The sequence below is a fragment of the Charadrius vociferus genome, unplaced genomic scaffold (genome assembly GCF_000708025.1).
Source record: "Charadrius vociferus isolate BGI_N301 unplaced genomic scaffold, ASM70802v2 scaffold565, whole genome shotgun sequence".
Classification (NCBI taxonomy): Eukaryota; Metazoa; Chordata; class Aves; order Charadriiformes; family Charadriidae; genus Charadrius; species Charadrius vociferus.
The window spans coordinates 2,352,914-2,378,891 of NW_009648358.1; the positions used below are offsets into that span (position 1 = coordinate 2,352,914).

General features: G+C 41.3%; 1 protein-coding gene across 1 annotated transcript in view; it reads right to left on the bottom strand.

Annotated features, from left to right (window-relative positions):
• Positions 1–25,978, bottom strand: part of PHLPP1 (PH domain and leucine rich repeat protein phosphatase 1) — a 159,885-nt gene that overhangs the window by 1,591 nt on the left and 132,316 nt on the right. The window contains exons 10-17 of the mRNA XM_009885278.1: positions 24,982–25,137; positions 15,905–16,105; positions 14,745–14,907; positions 9,873–10,003; positions 6,176–6,280; positions 5,049–5,243; positions 2,576–2,804; positions 2–639 (exon numbers count right to left, since the gene is read on the bottom strand). Of these exons, the coding sequence (XP_009883580.1) occupies positions 2–639; positions 2,576–2,804; positions 5,049–5,243; positions 6,176–6,280; positions 9,873–10,003; positions 14,745–14,907; positions 15,905–16,105; positions 24,982–25,137 (1,818 nt within the window). The remainder of the gene's footprint in view (position 1; positions 640–2,575; positions 2,805–5,048; positions 5,244–6,175; positions 6,281–9,872; positions 10,004–14,744; positions 14,908–15,904; positions 16,106–24,981; positions 25,138–25,978) is intronic.

Sequence of the window (25,978 nt, forward strand, 5' to 3'; positions counted from 1 at the left end):
CCCTTTGGCAAGGAAGGCGCGAGAAAGCGTGGCGCGGGAACGCTGCCGCTGGAAAGAATTGGACAGGCAGACGGGATGCAGCATGCAGCGCTGCTCCCCCGGGTAGGCCGGGCTGTTCTCGTTCATGGCTACCTGGGGAGGCTCGTCGGAGGCCGTGGACCCTACCTCGCTGCTCATTTCGGAGGTGGAGATCTCGCTGCTGATCTCCGAAGCCATGCCGCTGCTCGAAGATGGCATCCCAAGCGCATCTGTTGGCCTGTCCTTGATGACCACATTGACAGACTGGGGGAAAATGCCTGGGCTGGGGGGTGGGACCCCATTAAGTTCACAGCAGCAGAAGCTGTCCTCTGTCACGTTGAGCTGAACCACGACAGCGCTGATACTGTCGTTGCAGCCATAACTCTGGGCCAAAGTGCAAAGCTTCTTTGCGGCTGCCAGCGCATCAGGCACATTTCTGACTGCCTCCACTGCTTCATCCATCGAGAGGCTGTCCCACAGCCCCTTGCTCCCCAGAATGAAGAACTCATCTTGCGGAGTTAGGGTGATGGACTGGACGTGAGGACGCGGCACAACACTCGGGTGAAGGAAGGTGTACCCCAAGATTCTTGTTGAATCCGTCACACCGTTCACTTTGCCATCCTGAAAATAGAAAGGACAGGAAATTGGAAACAAAGCAGATAAGGATACACAGCACCTGCATCTCCTTGCATTTTACCAATGGCTGCTTTTGCAGTACCCCCAACACTGCTATTTGCTTTTCTGTCCTCTCGTCTGTAAAGTGACTTGCAAGGAGGTGACAGAGCTAGGATCAGAGCACAGCAATGGCTTGCAATCCTGCGCTATGCCTCCTACACCCTACTGATTTGTCATCAGCATCACCTATGCACAGACCAGCAAAGCAGAAGTCTGCAACAAAGAGCCATCTATTCTGCTCCTGCAGCTGTGAGAGCCAACTGGACTAATGTTTTACCAGTGAGTCAGACTTATCCCTCCTCCACCCACGATATCTGGCTTTATACAGGGCAAAGCCACACACAGCTCCATTTGATATAGGGGTAGGTCATTCAGTTATGACTCTTCTCTTGCAGCTGTAACAATCGTAGGTTTCATCTTGGCTCATCACTTTGGAAACAAAAGTTCATTTAAAAAAAAAAGACTTTAAATGAAGCATGCAAGTCAAATGCAGCAGAGAGCAAGTCTGCATTTCTCAGTCAGCTGAGTTGTAGTGAAATGTTTTACATGCCCCAATTACTACGTTTCCACTTAGATACAGCATCTCCAAGGGGAGGAAGAGCAATATACGAAGGGAAAAAATTCAGTAAAAATGGACATATTTGAGAAGTAAATCCCATGCACGTCCAAATCCCAGGATCCTGTCCTGGTTAGAATCCAAGCTGCCAGAATAAACAGAGCAAGTGTCTGAAACAGCAAGCCTGGCTAGCTGTCATCCTGCCGGGGATAGCTGCACCCTGCTAATTGTGTGTTTGAGAATAATAACAAAGGTGAGGATTTACACTCATTTGGTCTAGCTGAGGACTGCAGCGGTTATTATAAAGCAGATAACCACAGAAAAGTGAACCACGACTAAAAAAAGCTTCCACTTTAAAACCACTCAGAAGAAAAAAAAAAACTTGTCAGCTTGTTAACTTCCCCATTAGAAGGCTGACAGCAGTGATAAGCCATCAGTGTGCATGAAATCAGTGAGTCATCTTAAGATTCAGTGCAGAAATTTCCCTTTTCCTCTAAGAAACAACACAATGAGTGTGCCTCACTATGTTGGAGTGACTCCCTTCCAACTTGTCACGTTTCAGATCCCAGCCGTCACCTTTCCCTGGCAAGATCAATAGGCACACGACTTACTCCACACATACCAACCTGACAGACACCCCCCCCCCCCCCTGCTCACGTGGATACAACAGCGAGTTTTCTGCCCCTTCCTCCACCATTAGGAGGATTCAGTATTTATCTATTCCTATGCATGCGTCATACAAGGCAAACCAAAACTGACAGTGGTGGCTTCAAGCTCGTTCTTACAAGGGAACAAATAGTCTTCTCCCCTCTCATGGTTCAGCTGACCACAGGATGGGTTTTCCTTTTGGGCAAGTGCTCTCTTCAAGAGCTGCCTGTCAAAGGGCAACTCTGGGAACACAGGAGGCTCAGACAGCAAAGTCAGCCTGCCAGGAGCAAGGAGTCTCCGAAGGGAAGGACAGCATTGCTTCGAGTGCTCTGCCCTCTCATCGTTTTCGATTGGAGAGGCTCTTCATGACAGCTCCAACACAGCAATTCCTCTCCCCACTAGGAGTAAGGTGTCTGCTTTCCTGTTTCAACGCAACGTGCTCACAGTTGCTCACTCCCTGAAGCTAGCTAAAATCCAGTATGGCAATGGGATGGCAAAGCAACCTGATTGCATGATAACTTAATTGCGTAATATGAATCACCTTGAAAGGAAAAGCGCAATTCTGGAACCCTACCATTAACACTACCTCTTAGTTACTAATATCAACATGTTATTTCATGCATTGCTGTGCAAATACTCTCCAAGGAAGTTGCAAGCTGCAACTTGTTGTTCTCTAACCTCTGTGATAATGGCTTTATGCTGCTTAATCCTCTTCAGCTCTTCTTCACAACTCATCACGTAACACCTAGACAAAGGCAGAGGTTTCCCATTCCGGCAGAGAACGGTTTGGCACTTCCCCACGTTTGCTGAGGTTAGCGTGAAGCATCCACCAGGGTCCATGGAATCATGTTTTATATGGCAAAGGACAGCAGAGCCTCCAAGTTTTTGTCCAGCTGTTCCAAGTTTCCTGGAATTTAAACAAAACAATGATTGTTCTTTAATTGGAAAACAAGTGTTATGGGTACTACGGAGAAACAGCTGCCGTTCTGCAACCACAAGCACTCGGGGCATTGACTCTATTGGATCACTGGGATAGAAACAAAAGTCTCTACTGAAAACTGTGACACTACAGCAGCGCTGCAGAGAAATCACGTGCAACTCTCGGGCAGTGTGTTAGTTACACATATGGAGACACAAATCCGCTCAATTTTAGAACAACAACAACAAAAAAAATCTTTGCACAGTTGTCTCTCTTCCTCTACATCTTCAAGATGTTTATTTTAAAGGTCAGATTGAGGGAAACCGAGAGGGTTAGAAAAGTACTGAGGACTATTAAATGAGTGCAGGTAGAGCATAAAAAGGGGGTTCATATTATCCAGCTGGTTCTTTGGCTTCTGAAGCTACAGATTTGATTATAAACATAATAATCTTAAATGGAAAAACTCCATTTTTGAGCAAAGACAGAAGACAGAAGTTTACTGTTTTGTGATGTCTTCAGAATAATGCTCTTAAAGTATCAAATGACAACCAAAAAAGCACAATGGCTGTTAACTCCATGGTAAGAAGGCACACTTTTCAATTATCCTGTCAGCTACTAACCTGTTAAATAGGTTCTTAGGAATATTTAAGCCTACTGTTTTAGCAGGAGTCATAGTGAGAAAAAGAAAAAATAATAATAATAAAAAATTGATGGATAAAACAGTTTTCAGAAGTAAATCCTTTTAGTAAAAAAGTTTTCAGAATCCTGTCATTAGAATGCAAATTAATTTCAATACTAGATTGTGGAAAACCATCTGTCCTTCCCAGTATTTTGTTTATTAGGGCCTTCTCCTATGGTAATTAGGAACTACAGTAACTAGAAAGCTAATTATAGAGGTTACTAAAATTGATATTAAGGCTAGGTATAGCTGGCAAGAACTTTAGATTCAAAATCCTGGTGAGAGAATACACAACTAAATCTCTAACCAAGCTTCAATCTGTTTTTTTAATTTTACTTTTTAAAAATACACTTCGGGAGTGTTGCATATCATCTGTAATAATCCTCAATGAATGGTTAAATGCAAGTGGAATAAATACTATTTCTGGTTCTCCAAAGAAGTGGTTGGCTTATTTTGACTTAAGACAAAAAAAAAAAAAGCAAAGCAGCTTTCTGTAGGAATGCCACATTCCTGTGAAATTGCATTAGTAGTAAACAAAACCACTTAATAAATACTTTCGATACTCAGATTTGTTATTATTTTTGAATATTTCAAGTATTTGGCAACCACCTTTCTCAGCTGCTGGTCTGAGGCACTGTTATAAGCAATTACGGGAAGGAAGCATTTTCTGTCTTGTGTTTGTGAGGTTCAATACCACCCTACTGCTTCCATATCTTTCCTGGTAACAGAACTTCAGTATTTTTCCTTTCCAAAGGTGCAGCAATCGAGCGATAAGCAACGCTACTTTTAACTTGATCCATTTCTTCAGTCTCTAAGCTGCTTATTTGCTTTCTCCTTTGTTTCCCTGACCTCTTCGCTCTCCTTTGTTCAATTCCCTTCGTACTCCTCCTTTGCTCAGTGTCTCCCCAGGCACAATTTCTTCTTCTGTAAAGAACAGCACGCACACAGGTTTCCAAACCAGTACACAGAGCTACTATTACACTCACAGCTATCGCATCACAATCTCTTTGGATGAGTTCTGCTCAAATAATATTCTAAAGGCCAAAGGAATGACAGGAGATAGACATTTCTACGGAGTCAGACTACATGTTTTAAATATTTGTGTAGCCTTAAATAACCTGAATTGGTACAGAGAAACAGAAAAGATCAGCCCAGGCTCTGCAGCCAATAGTAGTAAGGATGTTTAAAAGATGATAAAGAGATTCATACCACTGACTTGGTTACGGCCAATTGTGAATCATAAGACTTAAAGAAGATACCAGAAAAGAGTAAACCTCCACCACTCAGTCATGAGCATTTAGTAACTTTGCAGGTGGTTTGCTCTTTTTTTGGGGCAGGGAGGTATTGGGGGTTTTTCTCCCCACACCTGAAAGGAACAGAGGGCAATGTTCACAAAGGAAGCAATAAAAGAAAACACTGTAGCCAGATACCAAGGCTTTCTTCCCTCATTGTGTTTTTTTGAAGCAAGAAAAGAGCACGTGTCTGACATGAAAGCAAACAAACTGCCCAGTGAGCATACACGAAGTAAAAAAGGCTTCAGATCCAAGACTCACCTCTGCATGACGATGAAAGTGTTGATCATGTATTCCTCCTCATTTTTTGTTTTCTGCAGCTCTTCTGCTAAGATGTCGCTCATTGTGCACTGCAGCAGATACGGTACTTCCACGTTGCGGTCACCGTCAAAAACACCATAAAGTGCCTCTCGGTTGTCGCAGAAGTTATTGGCTGAAAGTGCTGCCACACACAGTCTAGTGAAAAAACAAAGCAGGAGAACATCAAGGTTGCTACCCACTACTAGTTTCTCATCTTGTCATTCTGACCAGAGAGATGCAGCCTAGTCTGAGAGCTATTTTTAACCACCTCTGTTCACAAGTATTTCAGGGCTGCTTTCTGAGCTGTGGAGAAAAGTCAGGCCCATCAATAGTGCCAAGATGTGGAGAGAACTATTCTGGAAGTTCAAGCCAAGCCCTAAAGATTCTTCCTCCTTTTCAGCATGTGAACAAGTCCCTTATTTGTAGAAACGGGGGAAAAGCATCTCTGAAACAACATCAGTTTAAACTACACTTGCTCCTCCAAAAGCCATCCTTGTGATTTAACATGCTGATGACCAAGTTGTGCGTTAAATCACTTAAGTAAAGGCTTGCTGGCACTTGCTACGGAAACCTAGGTAGCAGAAGATTTCTAAAAAGGTATTTAAGGAACAAAGAAAGATTCATCACATTGCCAGCAACACAGAGACTAGCAGACTCTTGGTACGTTATTTGTCAAGTGCTGCCTTAGTCACAGGAGCTCTGCACACTATGAATATTCAGAGTTTTGGCCATTCTGCCTCTTCCTTTAGTATCTCTGATTTGCTTGGTAAACATCCTTTGGTTGAAGATAAAGAAGCTTTGCAAAGAGGAAAATGCTTTTAAACACTCAGATCTTTTGCAAGTACCAAAGTCTTGCATAGACAAAATGTGTCGGTTACACTTGTATCTTAGCAACTTCCCTAACAAAGACCAAAGTGGAGAGCCAGGCAGGGGCCCGGTATACAAATATAGAGTCATGGCATGGCCTCTGCATTTGTGAGGCCAAAAACGTCCCCAAAACTCTCACTGAAAAAAGGATTTCTTTGTATCGGCGTAGAGGCGCTCTGCTGCTAGGATGCTTGTATAATAAAAACCACGCCAGATCGTACTTGTTCTTAACGCCCGACGCTTCTGTGTAACCGTGACTCCACACCGCCGGCGCTCCTGAGGCATCACCGGCTGAGGGCTGGTCGATCTTGAAGCAACGGATATTGCTGCGAGGAGAAAGGAAAGAGGAAAGATGCACTGGATTGAAGTGCTGACATGATGCAGTTTAAAATGTGAAGATAACACCTTTTCTTCCCCTCCCGGTTCTTAGTTAATACATTTAATATAGGAATACGGTGCAGGACATTCAAAGTGGTTATTTTTATGTGTCTGTATACAAAGAACAAAAAAGCAGTAAATAACGGAGCCTCTCTGAGAGTGTCAACTGCACTGTTTTGCTTAGCCAGCTTTTCCTTCCCTGCCCCTACCCCGAGCTATTTGTTTCAAACCTGGCCCAGTAGGAATATAAGGCAAATCTGTCACTAGCTTGATGAAAGCCAGTACAGGGAAGTGATTTTTAAACTTATATATCTCTCCCACCCATTTTAATAACAAATCTCTGGGTTCTTTTCATTGTACTCAAATGAAACCTCCTGTATGAACCACACCATCCCCTAAATAAAATAAAAAAAAAAAAAAAAAGAAAAAGAAAAAGAAATTCTTTAGAAAAAGCAATGTATAGTAACAACCTTCCATGAAAATGCCCCCAGAACAGAGATTCGCTCCATCCTGGTCCTGCACCAACCTGCAAGAACCAGCCTGCGGTCCTGACAGCAGGCACAGCCCTTCTGCTTTCTCCAACTGTGCAGTCCAATTTTTGCTTAGGCCCTTGATCCTCTACCCTCCAATTTACTACCAACATAGCCTTTAGCCTGAATTTCATGTATCTCACACAACATAGTAAAGACTTAAAAAGCGCCCAGCCCTCTCTGTTTATACCCTTCTCTTCACAGCCCTGCATTGCTGGGGAGAGATGACCTCCCCCCTGCTCCCTACTGCTCTCTTCCAAAGGCAGGGAAAGTGAGTTCCCCCCATGCTGCAGACACTTCAAAGGCACCCGAACCTTTCATGAACCAAATGAATCATAAAAGGACGCAAGCAGAAAGGTCTAACTGTTCACTCTGAGCATTCATTTTTCTCTATCCAAACCCCCACCTGACCTGAACACACAGAAAAGTCTTTTCAGCATTGCACAGCCTTCCTCAAATAACCTGAAGTACTGTCACATCCAGTTTGTTTCTTTTTACGCTAACAGTCAGGATGTACATCAGTGAAGGCAGATTAAAAGCAAACAAATTACATAAATAATGTTAGAACTGCTGGTGTTTCAAGCCCCTGGTTTTGCAGCCCTTTGTGTGACAAACAGGAGGCAAAAATCTCACTACGAGCATTAGAAAAGATTATCTGACCCCAAATCAAACTGGAAACCCGGATCTCTTCTAAAGTAGCAGAGATTTTAATTCTGTCTGCACCTGCAAAACACTACACACATGAGCAAACACACTTTCTTTGCAGGCTCATGACAAGGCATTTACCCTCCAGGGCAGAGGAACTTGGATCAAAAAAGTTTTTCTGTTTGTTTCTTTTTTAACTGGGTTGACTGACCCCTGGTTTCTGGGCAGGTCAAGGACCCAGAGTTGTCTCAAGACTTCCCAGCAGTGGTGAAAAAAGCTACCTCAACACAAGGCTTTCAGCTTCCTCAGCGGCACCACTACAAATAGACCATGTGCCCAGAAAGGAAGGATAACCAGCAGCACATCATATGCAGGGAATATGGGCTAAGGCTTCCAGATCATTTATTTTCCCCTTAATTTAAAACGACTGTTACAATTGAACTAGATGCTCTTTCCCAAAAATCAGAGTAGCAGCATCTCTTTTTTTTTTTTTTTTTCCCTTTTCTTTTTCATTTTAATTGCTACTGAAAATTCTTACACCCAGTAAATCACTTGGCAACATCCTCTTAAGCATGCAAGCCTCCTTTTGAGATCCCCATACATATTAAAAAAGCAAGCATGCATGACAGGACTCTTCTCACCAGCACTGAGAACACATATTAACCTACTACCTGCTTCAATCTTGCCAGGGCACAGATGGAGAGCTGCCTTTCACATGCAGAAGGAGGATATAAAAAGTACCAAGTGCACAAGTATTTTTGTGCCTGCCACAAAAATCAAGTGAAAGGAGCACCTCCTCCCTCACAGTCAGCTATAGCAGCATCCCCTAGAAGTCAGTGCCGTATATCAGTACAGACACTAAGAAGCCCCTTCAGGAGGCCTGAAACTCCTGACTGTGGCTAATAAATATTAGGGAAGAGAATAGACCTGAGGTCTTAGGAATAATTATTAAAAAAAAAAAAACAAAACCCACAAATAAACAAACAAAATACACAAGAGGAAAAAGTTTTCTGAGAATTAAAGACAACACATATGCCAGTGAAAATATGGGATGTAACTGGGCCACACTACTCCTACTACTCAGGACTTAAATTTGTATATTACTGCTACAGGGCATGACGCTTGAATACTAGGAGTGGCAAGAAATTGGCTTGCCCATCTTGACTGCTGGGTTATACACAAGAAAAGCTGATCTTTCACTTTAAGTTTCGACACAATTGGATTAGTTTTGTAACACATATTTATTTATTTTCCCTATGAACCAGAGCAACATTACACACTGCTTCTGCAGGAAGTTTTCCTGTATACAATAAAGCAGCTCTTAAAATAGAGGAACACCCCTTTTTTTCCGCTATCTGCTGCAAAACATGGACTCTTGTTTTTATCTGTGAAGACTCATCATTATTCAAATTTCCATTTAAATTTTATAAAATCTGCTGATTCAAGCTAAAAATAAGTTTCCCTTGCTTGCACAGCAGATGAGGGTTACTACTCCAGCATCTGATCTTAACCATTTAAAAGCAAACAACACAAAGCAACTACTCAACCCTTAAAAAGTAAATCAACCCTTCTTGGGAATTATTCAATATTTAAGGATCAAAGAGACTTAGAAGGAAACTCGGAGCTGGTGCAGTTCCCTCCAGGACATCAGAAAAGCTCAAGGCAACACCACTGTCCACAGCTGATCTGGTTTAGTGCAAAAGTTTCTCAACACACCGCAGAAGGAGGTACAAGGCACCTGGCAAGTTTCAGTTATGGATGACCCAAGTCCCAGGGCAGGAAACAAACAGGTAGACAGGAAGGAAACAGAGGGTCCCAAAGCAAGGGAACTAGCTTTGCTGCAAGCAGAGTGGGAGATACAAGCCTTCAGGAGCGGTTTAAATATGAAAAATATATATGTATTTTTTTTCTACGATGAAAGCAGAAAGGTATGAAGGGTAACAAGAAATAGCATGTGAAGAGGTAAAAAGCAGCACACTGGTGAAGAGAGACCCAAGCAGATGAATGTGAGCAAAAAAGTTAGCAAGCAGCTACTGGCACCTCAACAGTTGAATAAAATAAGTATTTTGGTTGAATCTAATGTCAGAAGTAAAATGGAGATCAAACTGGCCCAATAGTCGTGATACCAGACTAGCAGACCCCTTCAGGAGTTACAGCTGAAAGCAACTGCACTGCAGTGGGTGAAGTCATCCTCTTTAATTAAGCACCAATTTCTGACCTACCCAAATAACCTGTTACTTTCTGATCCACTGACAACAGGGAGCCATACTCCTTAAGAGGTTTACACTTCTGTGTACTGTGGTTTTGTCACATCCTAGTGACAAGAGTCATTCTGGCCCCTCCCCAGCTCTGTAAGGTAACTTACTTCAGCAGCTCTAGGGTTTTGTGATCCAAGGCTAATCGGGGATTTCCAGTCAGGTCCAGCTCTTGTAGTTTTGGAGGCAGGTTTTCAGGCAGTGTGACTTCACTCAGTTCATTGCAGCTTAGATCCACGCACTGCAAAAGGAAAGCAGCCAAATAAGCAAGAGAACTCAGCTGCCATCAAGATCATACAAATTTTGATTAAACGTAGTAATGCATGTTTCATGAACAATAGAGGCTGCAACCAAGACCTAAGACCATTCATTACATTTAAGTAAATGGCCCTTACAAATGAAATTCATATGGCATTTAGCCATCTTACCAGATGTCTGGGACACCTAGAAATATGTTCCCTCCATTTCCATCTCTGGCCAGGTGTCATCTTGTTACAAAACTACCAATTTTTGTCTGCTCTTCACAGAGACAAAGATGGTCAGTGCATTTTCAAGTATTTAAGAAAAGAATGGTACCGATTAAACCAGTCTTTTAATAGATAAAGGAAATGGAAATAATTCAGCTGGGGCTTCTAAGCCACTGGCATAGCAGTCCCTCCTCAGAAGTCAGTTTAAACCAGCATGAGCAGGCTCTCAGGAATTCCATATTTACTGAAGGATATTAAAATAAGCAGTGTTATGAACGCTTGTGGAGGGGAGGAGTAGTACAGTGGCAAAGGAAAAAAATACTGGCGTAGTTTTAAACATGGTTTTAATTTGTGTCACCTTAGATGGATTCGTATTTAAATATGAAGTCAATAAAATGAGTGAAAGAAAAAGAAAGCTTAAATATTTCAGAAAACATATAAATCAGCAGAGAAACTTGCTGGCTATCCCCCAGCTAAGCACAAATTAGCTAGAACAAGTGCACTAGAATGACAAAATCCCCAAATAAACATTGTTTAAAGCTGCATATTCAGGTGAAAGTCAATACAGAGGGAAAATATGGCATTTTAGAACAAAACCAACTCTCTAAACCCTATTACAGGACCACCAGTGTAGCATGCATCAAAAATTGGAAAAAAAATATAAAATGGAGAGAACAGAGCAGTCAGGTATTTAACCGAGGACAGAAGAACTACCCACACCTTTCACAAAGACCATTTTCTACTTTCAACCTGCGAAAAGAGAAAGACTTCAAAAACTTTATTAAAACAGAAAGCTGAACGGGGCGTGGGGAAGCTTTTCCTAGCTACACATTTTGACCATTATGTAATTTCCATTGATACAGGCAAGATGTTTTAATTTTTGTAGGTATACTGAAAAAAATTGGGTCCTGACAAGATAACCTAGTAAAATCTGGAAAATAAAAATCTCCTAACACTTTACTAAATACATGCAGTGGAAATAATGCATTTCTGGCCCAAATCTTGAATCCTGTGGTTGTCTAATATGCAGGCCTTATTATCTGTGAAGAACAAACTGCTAATGTTATATAAGCCTGATAAGGAAATTGGAGTTTAAATCTGTCACGCAAACAAAATAGTAGACAGCTTAACAGAACAGTTATTCCAGTGAGCTTTTTTCTTCTGCGCAACTTCTTGCTGCTTCCAGAGAACTAGTAATTACTTTGCAGATTAAAGAAGCTGCCAGCAGGCCTTGCTGTGTTCAACACCTCAATGCCATTACAAATTTGATGGAAAAGCATGCTGGAATAACAAGTACAAAAAAATCAGTAAAGTAATTCAATTGTTCTCATTAAATGCCCAATACTCCAAAGGTAGCAACATTCTACAGCAGATCCCTTGGTTCTTCGGCACTAGTGAAGATAACTTATTTATCAGGTTAGGATTTCTTAGATTTTACGTGTACTGCTTGAAGAATAGGCTAAGAGGGAGTCTCTGCATATCTATGTTAAATTTAGTCCTTATTCTACTCCCCAGGAAAGCATATTTCCTAACTGACCCCAATTTCCTCATGCATTATTTTAATGCAACCTGGTTCAGCCCCACCCATGCAGCACCACAAGAACAACTCCCACAACTGCACACAGGATTTTGCACTGGATGGGCCTGCTGGAACACAGGGTTTAATATACAGCATTTGCTTAGACTGCATTTACAGCTTTGTAACTGTTTTGTCCAAGGCTGGAAGGGACTTGAGTTATCTCCAGTTGTGACTGAAGGTGGCCGTACCAATACTAACCTAGTTAACCAAGAGAAAAACTACCAAAGCTTGAGAGTTTCATCTTTAAGATGCTACTGCTGCTAGATCTTCACTTATTTTGGGTCTCAAGGTAATGCTCCTGTCAAAGATAAGCTTCATCAAAAAATGCAACAAGAAACCTCCATATCACCCTCACTGCAGCAGCCCAGCAAGACAACCATGAAAGAGAAGCAACTCATCAGTCAACAAAAACTGGATGATAAAGTCAAGTCAGGTTCCACGTGGGAAAAGCACGCCTGGGTCACTGAGCTCTGCACAAGTAGTAGGGATTACTCAACTGTTTGACCATGAAAGAACACCAGGATGCTGGATAACAATTAAAAAAGTGCCCTTTTTTATTTTGTAAGGCAAGGAAATTGAAGTCAAATGATCGCTGTAATGAAGAGTCTGCTGGGGCATTGGCTCAGGTGCTTCCAGCTGCTCGGCCATTTGCAGAAGACATGTGAGTGTGCACAGATAAACCTAATTCCGAAGTATAAATAGCTGTCATAAAATACTATAAAAGACCCAAAAAATGTGTTGTATAAGATATCTCAGAGACATCCACTGGCCTCTTTAACACAGAGGGCAACACGTAACTCCTGTAGCCTTGACTGCTGTGTGTAAAAAAGGCTTAGAGACAACTGTATCACTAAAATGACCTTGTGTTTGGAAACCCTGGAGTTACTGCAAGTGTAAAAGCATTATCATTTATACCAGCTTTCCTTACGAAATTATTTCAGACAGCATGGTAACTGCTGCTACTAACTGTTCCAGTATCAATGACTCCAAAAACATAGTATGTCAGCCTCTCAGGCTAATTAAATACAAAAGCAAAACAGCCGCTACCTCAGGTAACAGTTTCCCAAGAAGTTTAAAGTGTATGAATGCCACCTCAGTTAAAATTAACCATCAAATGAGATATAATCACAGAGGTGACATGAGACTATACGCCTTCGTGCTTTGCTACAAGCTAGCTTATTTCACCAAATGACCAAATCCCTACTTCAGCAATAAATTCTGAACTCACTTTGGCACATTTTGAATTCTCTCACGTACCTAAGAGGAGTTCCAGCTGAGCTAAGTAACGGATACAAACAGGCAGCTGGATACACGCTTGAGCTCCAAAATGACAAACACCAACTCTGTCCTAGAGAAATCACTAAGAGGCCAGAAGAACCCCATTGCCCAAAAACGTACCTTCCCATCTGGCAACTACATGAACTCATCTCACATAAGTCAAAACCAGGCTTGAGTACTGACCAGCATTTTCTTTCCACAAAGGTGGAGTCGGTCCTAGAGCACTATGCCCTCTTAGATGAAGTCAGGCATGCTATATCCCTGCAGTCCCAAAACAGTTAGTGACGTCTGTGCCTCTTTCTTCTGCTAAAGAGAACTAAATTACCAAAGGGAACCAGCAGGAAGAAACTACCAGGTCTTCCAAGAACGTTTTTCTGCTAAGCATTGTGGCAAAGTAGTACTTTAAGTACTGATGCTTTTATAAAACATTCAGCTTTCCCCAAAACTTATGAACAAAAGGAAAAAGTTGATTGCTCCCTGTAAGAGTGTTTACATTATCTCTCTCTTTTTTTTTTTTTTTAACACTACCCTCATATTTTTAAAGAAATGTTTACTGTGCAGAGCCTCACTAACCCACCCCAATTCTTCCTCTAAGTAAAAAAGCTTTGCTTCTGATTGATTCTAAATGGCCCTCCGCTTCCTCTGGCCATTGTTCCAAAGAGGGAGGAGTATTCAAAAACCCACAAGTTTGTTTGAGATTTCCTGGCTAAAACCACAAAGCTCATCTTTACATCTACTCGCTGTCCAACAGAATTATTGCTCTGCTGCTGTGCCTGACCCCAGACACTGAGGCACACACGGCAGTCTGGGAACTTAGCCTTTTGACTTTACAGAGCGCCTGAAGGACACTTAAGTTGTTTTGAGTCCATGAATAGGTAATCAGTTCTCAGCCTCGGAGAAGAGAAGGACAGATTTTCTGCCTTATCACAAGATTTGTACGTTGTGAGTTAACCGTCTCCTAGCTCTGGCCAGCGGAAACAGCACACGGTGTGACATATTCTGCACTATAGCCAGGTGAGAAGCAGGAACTCAATTCACAAAAGATAAGCAGTAGTGTTCTTCAGCGTAAACGCGTTCCACAAAAAGAAGTGTCAGGAAAAGTACAGAATTACTTCTGGAAACACACACAAGAGATGGATTAAGCATTCCTCTGGTTGTGCAAAATATGACTGCAATTAGGAAAATTAAAGTAGCTTGCCTAAATACTCAAATCCTGCGCTCCTGGAATTTATCTCTGTCCCCAAGGCCTATCCTATTTTGCAGCTTCAGCGGTTTTTAACACACGCTCTAAACAAAGTCCATTCCTACACAATCAACCGATTGCCAAGACAGCAAGAGTTAATTACGCATAGCTCTTGCCAAATGTTTAAGTTGTATCATAACAGACTGTCACAGGAAGACAATTAACACTTATTTGGCAGAGAAGATAGGATCTAGTGAAGGTGAGCGTAAAATCAGATTTTGAGGCTCTTCTTTCATTCACTCTGAAGCAGCACAGGGGCAAATATTTTGCATATGACCTCACAGGACAAAGCAGCTGTCAGATCTCAGTAATTTCTGAGAATATACTATCCTGTAGCAATGAGAGACCTAAGGAGAGATTAGAATTGGTAAAGTCACATTATACTTGCTTTTTCCAAAGCACATTCATTCCTCACCTTTATTTCAGAAAGCTGCATGACTTCTGGGAAGACTTCGATGCAGTTGGAGTGAGCAATTACAGTATGCATACGTCTGCAGTTCATGATGGTTGTTGGAATGGCTTTCAGTTTGTTCCCACTAATATCAATTTCCTCCAACTCTTCCAGCTTGGCCATTTTGCTATGAAAACAAGAATTTTTCTTTTAATAGACATGCATATTTTATTTTGAAGTGGTGATAAGAGCAGTGGTTTTCATTATTTTAAGAAAATTAAATCGCAGACTTTGATCCTTGTTCACAGCAGTGCCTGTCACCTCTCCTCACATCAGATGCTAACAGAGTTGTGGAACAAAATGTTTGCTTCTTCTGTCAATGCTACTTTTCAAATTATTTATTTTGCTTACATTCTTCCTGCTCACCAGCTCACTTTCACTCTTTTTCCTCCTTTCTTCCCCTTTCTTTCAACCCTACTTTCTCACTTCATCCCAAATTTTCACCTCCACCTTCTAGCATCCCAACTCAGCCCTTCCCCCTAATTAATCTCTCTCCCTCCCCCTTGCCGTTGAAGCCCAGCTGCTCAGAACATCACACAAGGACAGAGATGTCTCTTCCTTTATTTATTGGCATCTCTTTTCCAAGGTTGTTCCCCATCAGCTTTACAGCACATCTTACACTTGAAAGATTTCTGATTAAAACAGAGTGAATTGAAAGTACAGAAATCGCTGCCAAGGCAGAATCTCCTTCTGAAGCGAGAGGATTTTTCCCTAGTGGAGTTTAGTCCACGTCCAGAGGACATTTCCAGACTGCTATGCTCACAAATACCTTGTAAGGAGAAGCCCACAAGGTGTAAGCAAAGTGACCAAGCCAGGGAAAGCAGAAGACCTCCTTGCTTGACTTCAAAAGCATACTGCAGTCATGCTGAATTAGTCCAGTTGAAAAGAGCTTCAAGGGCAATCAAAACACACCAACTAACACGTAGCACTCCCTTGTCTGTGTAATGCAAGAGAGAGTAGCAACGTGCAAGAGGGCATAGCAGGTGAATCCACTCACTGCAGTATCACTGCATTGAAAATACAGCCTGTGCCACCTCATCTCTGTGCAATTTAGTTCTCGCCGCGAAAATGTTTCATGATGCCCACCCACCAGTGGGCCAGAGGCAGTGAAACCAGTTACTTACCTTGCAGGGAAGCTCTGTAGGCGATTATAAGCCATGTGCAAGATTTTCAGGTGTGGATGGCCCGTTAACAAGGGTACGCATTTATCTGTGAGGTTGTTGTTGGTCAAATACAACTCCTGCAAGATGCTATGGGTTTCTTCAGAAAGAGTGGCTGGAGGAAGCATTTCCAGTTTGTTGGCAGAGGCATTAAGAAATCTCAGGCTGCAAAGAGAAGTTGCATAAGGGAGCTCAGTGAAACATCCTGCAGGTTTTGTCTAGAAGTATAAATAAAATCTCTGTTTTTAAGAGTTAAGACAGTTATAAAGCAAAGGTCAAAAGCAACATGGCCACAACAACTGATAGGAAGTTCAAAACTAGCATTATACGAACAAAACTTCTGATCACGTTTTTAAATGAACACATTTGTACGAACAAAACATTCGCACAATGTGTACATCAAAATGCCTTTATTCCCTTACCAAGACCTCATTACCTCCAACACTACTACAGATGTACCTACAGTTAAGAGCAATAACAAACCACATCATTCCCATATTCATTCTACATAAAAATGAATTCTGAATTCATCACCAACGAACCATGAGAGTAGAGCTGCCCTTCAAGTGACTAAAAGAAGTCACTGGTAAAAGCCAGCCAATTTTTAAGTATTTTAAATACTGGCTAGGGTGTAGACAATATTTTGTTTAAACCTGCATGCCTGAAAGCAACTACATAATATGAAAATGTACTCTTTGAACATTTGGATAACTAAAGATGCACCAATCACAAAAAAAGCCCTGAGACCAAGCAGTAATTTGCCTTTTAGATTTTAAAGGGCGAGAGCGCTAATAGTAAATTAAATTTTAAAAGTTATATGCTTGCTTGCTGATGTATGTGGCAAGACAGCTGGATCTATATGCAGCTCCTGAGTGCCCTTCCCCTACTCCCCAAAGTAGCAGAAGCCCTTGTCAGTATTTTCTGCCGTCCCACCACAAGCAGCAGAGACTGAAGAAGCACAGAAATGAAGTTATTCTTCTTCCCTCAAAGGACTTTTTCCAGGATGGGAACAAGACCTGTTGAGGTATAGGCACTGCCCACTCCTGCCAGTCAAGTTCTGTGGGCAAAGGATTCGTACTTCTTTAGGGGAGTTTGGTGATCACAGCAGCACTGGAGGAATACACACTATAGGCACCTTGAGGGCTAGAATTCACACAGGCAATTCCAAAGAAATGGAAAAACAAGGCTATTTATCCTTTAGTAAGCAACTCTGGCATGACCGTGCCTTTTCAACAGAAATAAGACCTCTCTCTTCCTCCCTCCCCTTTTCAGAAAAGGCTGTGTTGGAAAACTCGCAATACAGAAGTAAATGTGTGCCTGCCAGCCTGCAGTGACTGCGTTCAAACCAGGCTGTACTGCTGCTACCAACTAAGGGGAACGGGCAGCTGCAACGGGCAAAGCTGCATTCAAGAAACAAGACTCAGCAATGAGCCGGCTGAAGCCTATAAAACCACCGATCAGGACACAAAACGTAGGTGTGCTCCTGTCATCGATCTTAATAGAAAGTGCTAAAATATTGATAGCTTCTCCCATGCACGCAGGAATCCACACTGACCTTTAAGGTCTATTAATGAATGAAATGGATTTGCAAGAGTTGCAGCCGGTTGAAACTTGCTCAGCAGCAAATAAGGGTCAGACATGCTACAGAGGAGCCACGTGGAATGCCAAAGGATTAAAAAAACCACAATTTCCATTAGAAGTAAAAATCTCTCGGCACTGCACAGAACTGAAACTAGGTTAGCTGTTTTACACAGACAGAGGAGTCCACTTCGGAGAAACACAGTTTAATCCTCAGGCTCATTCATTATTCACAAGGGTGGTAAAACTCCAGAGGAGGAAGGGAGGAGAGGGAGGATTAATACAGAGAAAGGAATAAGCAGCTGAAAGGGTTTTTAAAATTATTTATTTATTCTAAAAAGATGCTGCTTAATTTCACCCTTTAGCTATAAACTAAAAATATATTAAGCTCATTCAGTGTTGGATTATTAAACTGAAGCACTCCACATCAACAGTTCCTGTACTTAATTAAATACCAGTAAGCACACCCTATTGCTAAAGTACAGACAACTATTACTTGGGCAACTTCAATCTAATATGCATGATAGTCTTTTCTCTCTCTCTCTCTCCACAAAAAAGGCACTGTGATTAATATTAAACCCACAATATCTTTTGTATCACTCATAGTACACAAAGGTCATCTTCAGCTCCGCCTGGAAAGGCTTAAGTAATAAAAAGGTTTAAGGCTGCTAGGAAAAGTGAACTTTCACAGGAATATGATGGGGATGAGGAGGTGGCAGCAAAACATCCCCCAAGAAGGGGCATGTTCTGCTTCCTGAAGAGGAATCTGTATTTTACTTGCATTCTTGCAAGCTGCAGCAGAATAACCTGGAGTGTTTCACAGGTACCTTCTTTTAATAACCAAACAGAGCCAAAAAGATAACCTAGAGAGCATCCGATGGCTGTGAAGTTCAGAAGAACATAAGTTCGCTCAAGTACAGCTAGCCCAAAACACAGCTGAAAGCTTCCAAGTATGAAAAGGTACATTGCTCTGATAAAGCTGAAATAAATACAGTCTACTATACTGGAGCCATTTTAAATTCAAAAGAAAAATGAATCAAACAAAAGCTCTTCTGTTTTTAATAAACTTTCAACATTGGTGGAATACAACAAGAAATTTCAAGCTGTTCTCTCACTGGTATTAAAAGCGTCCGGAATCTGCATATTCCTGCCAAAAGTAAGTTTTGATACATATATTTTCCATTGGGGAAAGGAGAGAGGAGAGCTGTTGCCCTGCACCCCACCCCCCCTTTCGCCAAATCTTCCAGAGAGTGATACAACATTGGAAATAAATCCCCACTATCCTGACCTACAGCTTAGTGCCTTTATGTGAACAAGGTTTAGGTGGCTAGCAAAATGTTGCCAACAGTGTAGAACGGGAACCCTGCGGTAGCAGGGCATCTCACCCACCCCATCCATAACAACTAATGGCTCAGTAGCACTCAACAATCAAGTTCAGGATAGTCACACACTAATCTCTGTCTGTAGCTTACATCATTAGAATTAAATTAACTTTTTAGAAAAGAGTATGCTGCTTATTTACATGTTCTTTTTGACCAGCTGTTACATTAAAATGGTAAAACCATTCTGAAATGATAATTCTTTCAAGATATTCTTTGGATTAAAAAAAAAAGGGGGGGGGGACACGACACACCATTCTTTGGGCAGAGAACAGAATGAACCAGCAGATTGCTATTGCCAAAGCTTTGTCAATTCTGTGCTTATGTCCAAAAAAATAAAAAAAATAAAAATCTGTACTTGCCCATCAGGTTTTCCCTCACGCAGATTTAACATGAGTCCTCCTCCAGGTTATTTCCACTCCCCTGTTTCTTCATCCTCATGCAACACGCCAGCTGCTACCTTAGAAGGCGCATCTTACAAATGCCCTCCAGAGGAGTGGAAATTTACTTGGGCACAACTGTTCTCATCTCTCTTGTGCATGGACTTAAACTGATTCATGTTCCTTGAAGATATCCCACTCATATTGCTTATCAGATGGAAGCAGAATGTCAAGTATTAAAGCTCAGTCCAAAATTAATTGTTTCCCTTTCCAATTCCACCCACACACTATACCACAAGCTCATGAAAAAAGTACAGCATCACTACAAAAACCTGAATTCAGCAGCCTGCGCACATACCAGAGTATAATGTAGTGAGGAGAGCATGAATTAACAAGTACTAAAAGAGTGTCGGAGATTAAGAAAGAAACAAAGGCACTGGCAGGGAGATGCCAGAATTCTTCAGCTTTGACAAGGTGCAAGTTCTCCTCTGGGGTAATAATATAAACATTGATCTCTGTCCGGAATAAGTCACCTTTGGTTTTATAGAGTATTAAAGTACAATCCCTAGCTGGATATAACTTCTCCGAGAGACAAAACAGAAAAAAAAACTATCCCAAAGAATAGGCTAGAATCAAAGACAGCGATTTAATTCAACAAAACAGACCTAATATGCAGTCACGTGCATTCCCTATTTAAGCCCAGAGGATTCTGATCTCAGTTTGAACTTCCAAAAGCAGAGGAAGAAAATCTTCTACTGAAAATTGAAAAAGGTTCCAAATTTTTTAACAGCAATGCCTACCTCTGGCACACATAAAAACTGAATATAGACAATTGTGAGAATACAGCATCTCCTAATTCCTCAGCGTTTTCTGAGTTAGCTTGGCAAACTTGGCTTGCTGGTAAGACACAGCCACCACTGAAAAATATATGTCCTCCAAAAAGCTAAGGAATGTTCAACATTAAAAGGAGCAACGCAGACAACTGCATCCAATGGCGACACAGCAGCAAATCAAAACCAGTGCGCTTAGCTTAGGATATGCAGAGAAATCAAGATCTCCAGTTTGGCCTGTGCTCCAAGATCTCCATCAGCACAGAGCAATCAAAATACAAAATTTCTTCTTCAGTCCCTTCTGCAGAGACATGCCCTCAATTTCTGATCGCCTAATCCTAAAATAATTTATGATTGTGGTAGCAGGTGTGTGAGGAAGAATCCTCTAAGATAAGCATGTCTGGGGGGAAAAAGAAAGGGGAGGGGGGAATCAAGGCAGTTCTGCCAGTCCATGCAAAAGAGGGTATTTCTTCTCCTTTAAAAAAAAACAAACAACAAAACAAAGGAGAGGACGGAAACATTCAAGTGAATCCCCTTCCTGTTGATGGACTGCCAAAAAAAGCACTTAACTGCTGCCGTCTCCTCAGCTCTTACTTTCTAACCTGTCTTTAGCTGTTTCATTAACGGAGGTTTCCCCAGTTTCTAATGTATCTACTTGCAAACCCTAACCTACCAGCAAAGAAACAAATGCAGCTAAGCATTTCTGCAACAAGTTTCAAACACTCAAATAGCTCTTTGCATTCATTTGACTTTGTTTCCTCCCTCACATCTCCTTCATCCACGACAGGACTAAATACTTGCATCAAAAAGCAACAGCCACAGAGGGTGGAAACGGCAAGTATCAAATAAGAGCAAGTTTAACTGGGTTGCCTGCCAGAACCCCAGGAAAAAAAAAAAAGAAAAAAAAAAGAAAAAAAAAAGAAAAAAACAACCCCAAATCCCCCAAACCTAAATCAAATTAAGTAAAATCAAAACAAACAATTAAACAGAAAATCAAACCAGATAAAAACAGCTGAACAAAGCTTAAAACAAGAATCATGCAGACAAGAGCCTAGACGGGCTCCGAATAACTGATGCTGGCTTAGCCACCACAGCTTGCCACTACCAGACACTACAGAACAAAGCCCAAGGTTTAAGCTGCGCACGTCACAACTACACATCTTCACCACACAACTGCTTTAAACAGTCCGACGGTTGTTTTAAGGATTTATACTGAAAGCATTCATACTAACTGGAAAGGAAGCTTAGGCAAGAGGCAAACCCTCGCCCTTGACCACTGTGTCTCCATTTTTAAACGCCTGTGACCACTGCCCGCTGCTTTTCTACCATACCCAGCTAAAGCTCTTGAATGCTTGCTCATCTTATCCGAAGAGCATTTTGTATAAAAGTTTTCATGCCACATTAGACAGTAGTTTGCTGCAAGCTGGTCAAGGAAGGCAGTAAAAAGTCTCTAAGAGAATCAAACAGAGCGGGAAAGACATCACAACAGATGAAGCAGTGGATAGAAATGAAAGGCTGCAGGAATGAAGGTGGACGAAAAAAAGGTTCAGGACTCAGCTTGGGAGTTCTCCCCATCAGCTGTAGCACTTGCATGAATTCTCTGTTTTTGCAGCATCTGGTAATGAGAAATGAAGAGATTATCTGGCTGCCTCTGTGGCGCTCATCTTGCCAAGAAAATCCCCACCCTACAAGAGAAATCCTTGCTAACATGATCAAGATGTGCATACTTTCAGTGCAATAAACAGAACCAAGTCTGTCTTGGTCAGAGAAATGTTTCATAGGCTACTCCTCAATTTCTCCTCGTGTAACAGTTTAAAATAGAAAATTAATTAAAAAGCAGACCCGCAAAATATCCCTAAATTACACTCTCCAGCAGATAATGACACCTTTTCATTGGTTTTTGAAGGATTAAGGCAGAAAAGCAATGTTCGTTGATTCTTTTATGAAATAGAAAACCTCTTCAGAGGTTTTTTCAGTATTTTTTTCTATTTTTTTTTGGTGAAAGTGATATTCTCTCTTCGTGCACCAATGCACTGATTTCCCTCCCTTCCTCAGATGTTCTAGATGTCAAAGCCCACCAGTGTTTGTGCTGAAGTTCGCCCAAGGCACTTCACACCCACTTCGTCAAATATTCAGGATTGAGAAGGAGAAAGCGTTTATAATTCACAGCATGAGACTTCATATCCAGACAAGATATCATCTGTCAGTTGCACAGACCCAAGTACCTTTCCAAAAAAATAAACTAATCTTTTCAAGGCTGCAAAAGGTAAGCCATTTTATGGAGAGATAAAGGTTCCATAAGGTAAAGCGATTTGTCCAGCATTACATGCTGGGTAGAGACCATGGCAGACCACTCAGGAAACTCAGTTCTCTTGGCACGTCTGTCAGTCCAGACTGTGCTTCCCAGGGAATGCTTGGAGAAAAGAAGCATTTTACCTTTTTAAAACAAAACAAACCCCTGAACACCTTCCCCTGGCCCAGACCCATTTCTGTTGACATTTAGCCACTGACAGATGCAAACAATTGAAAACAAAATAAAAAGAAAGATGTTTCCTGTAGGAAATTCCCACCTTAAAACTCGGACTGTGCACTAATCTGCACTTCAGAGTTATCACTTTTGCAGCATAGTCATTTGGCAAGCCAAGTCATCTAAACCAGTAAAGGGCTAGAGAACAAGGGCTAAACCCCCACCAACTGCTTCAATTATCACCACAAGCAAGGGAAGCTGCTTCAGTGATGAGACGCCAGAATGGCTAAGCTCTGTTCGTCTCCTGCAACATTACATGACTTTGTTAATACCCATAGAAGACTCTGAAAGCACATGCCCTGTACTGCTCAAGAAGCTGCAGAACTTCAAAGCTGCAAAGAGAGCCATTCAATACTGTTCTTCAATATATTTTCTAATTCTCCCTCGGCACACTTTTCACAAACTTCTGGATATCTACCCCCAATCCTGGTTTTAGCCTGTACTTGTTCATTTTGGCATCACAAAAAAAAAAAAAAAACAACAACAAACCACCAAACAAAAATCCACCAAACAAAAAGCCCTAACTGTCTACAGTTTTGTAGTTCAGTTTAAAAAGACGAGTTGCAGTATAAAAAATTCAGGTTCTCTCTCACTGCCAAAACTACATTAATCTACATCCTAGATCCACAACCTGTTTTTCATAGAAATTTTACAATATTATTTCTCACTTTGCTTTCAAAGATGCCAGTTGCTTTCTGAAACCTACTCAAAGGTTTCTTTCCTTTCCAAGTTAAGAGATAGGAATTTAAACTTGGGACCTGTAAATAGCATTTTTTTCTGACCTAATTTTGCAACTTCCTGTAAAAAAAGCTTTTTACAAGGTTTCATTTCTAAAGTTCATACAATCTCTAACATACAATAGTTTGAAAAGTCATCCACAAGACAATTATAGCTGCTGATGTGAAACATCCTTGCCACATGAATAGGCTATGAACTTCACCACTTTTAAACATAAATGTGCCAGATAATCGCAATTATTATAGTAGTAACATTGCTGAGTTTCAATGCTTTGACTGCATTTTACATAAAGTCTCAACTGAAACTGTAAATTAACATGAGAATAACTTTGCTGATAATCGGTTTATTCCAAAGGTAGTACCATATACAGGCTTGAATGTGGACAGGTATGCAACAGTGTTGTTAAAAGAAAATAATCAAAATTTAATTGTTCTTTAAAGTAAACAAAGGCTTAAACGTCATATTGGTTTCCAGAACCAAAACTCTGTCCTAGTAAATTTCACCTTTTGAAAGATAACTTTTAACCTAAATGATAAATTCCTAAGAACATTACTGTTTAAGAGTAAGCCAAGTTAAGAGTTTGTTTAGAAACCATCTCAACCACCAATCTAATTCTCCTACTCCCAATGCTGTCAATCCCAGGAAATCTAACCAGAGGTTCATGACAGAATGAACTGCAGTACAAAAGTAGGCGTTTCGCAATTCTCTTAATTGGGTGAGGAGCTGTGACAGTGAGATCACCACTACTTTTGCTTCTCCACCTCTCAAGAAACCCAGGAGCTATGCGTTCCTTTTGTCACAGCTAGGATCAGAAATAAAACCCCACAGCACACAATCTCGCTGTCTGTTAAATTATGCACGGGTTGAGCACTCAGAAATCCCATGACTCTAAGTGAAAGCGCAGAGGTGCAAGGAACACTGACACCAAGCAGGGCAAGCCCATCTACCATCCCCAGACTATGCTACCAACCTTCTATAATTCAATCACAGCCACTTTACAGGGTATGTTCATACTCAGGGAGAAAGATTATGAAGACTGTGAGACTAAAGAAACAGCAGCATAAAAATAAGAATCCAGAAAGCAGATCAAGTGGTGACACCAGCTAAATTAGTGACAAACATTTGAAAAACATAAAAAAAAATCCACAAAGCAAGGAGAGGGGAGTAACTGAGTTATTCTGACAGCCTTATGCACAGATTTTGTTTTGTTTGGCAGGTATAAATAAGTTCTAGCCTCTGACTGAAGGGAAAAAAAAAAAAAAGCTTTCACACTCCAGCAAACAAGCCTAAGAAATATGTATTTAAAGAAACTGCCACTAACCCATCTCAGGGTATGTAGTAGAAAATAGCATGTGCTTCACTTTACAGCTGCATCTAATGAAGTAGTAAGTTGCAGGAGCTTGGTGGGGAAAAAGAAGCAACCATATAAGGCAACAAAACCAGAATAAAAAGAATGTGTTTTGGTGAGTTGGGCAGACATCTGTTCTTACCACACAAGGCTTGGGAACTTTCAAATTAGGGGAACCTCAGATTACCCTTTCAGTTAGGAAGTAACACACAAAGCAAGGTTCCTCACACGCAAGCTGAGATCGAATTTCTTTATATTTACCTGTCTGCTTTCAAAAGCAGGTTAGATGGCAGTTCAAGGAGCTGGTTGTGTTGCACGTCCAGGACCTCCACTTGTATTCGCTCGAGCCGATCTGGTAGCCTTCCTAACATGTTATGTCCTGCCAGCAGCTTACGCAAGCTACTATTGTAAAACAACCTTAGAGAAAGAAAAAACACCAAAAATGAGAAAAACCTAAACCGAAGAATTTCAGCTTTGAGAATTTAGGTGTGCTATCACAGTTCATTACAAAGAAAGTGATTCAGCCAACTGATCGGCAGACATGGTATTAATTACGCACAGATCCACGAATGTCTTCCCACTCCCCACCAACTTCTTGACAAGGTTGCTCAGAGACAGGGAAGGAGGTTTAAGGATGATTCAGGAATGAAAGTAGCGAGAAAGGGTTATCTTATTGCACTGTATAAAACATGAATACAGAAGCACGACAGTGAAGGAGGTAATTGCTAACAATGGCTGCAGAAAACTGCACATGTGGGAACCCCCTAGCTGATGGAAGAACTTCAGAAGTGTGGGTGAAATCACCAGTCACCTCACAAGCTTCATAGTGCTCTATTCATCATGTGCTGACTCATAATCCAATGCAATTCCCCACCCCCCCATTTTCCTTTTCTGTTAATACCAGACTAACATAAAGCCTCCTTTCCAGTTCTACAGCGAATGAAATTTATCTAATCGGCTTTACTTTCTTGAGCTTTTACAAGCGATAGATGACCTGGAGTCCCATCCCCCTGCTCCATTTTGGGGGGGGCTAGGGGAGAAGGGGAGGGGGAGAAGAGGGCAACATAAAGAGACAAGAACAAACAGCTGTCTTGATCAAATAGTAAAGCTAAAATTTGCAGTATAAACAATGTAATAAGGAGTTTAAAATCTGCGCCTAAAGACCTCAAAAACGGAGCAACTTGATTTTGAATAGGAACCACTTTCAGCAACTTAAGAAAAAAAGATTATTCTTCATATACCAGCTGTCTTACATTCC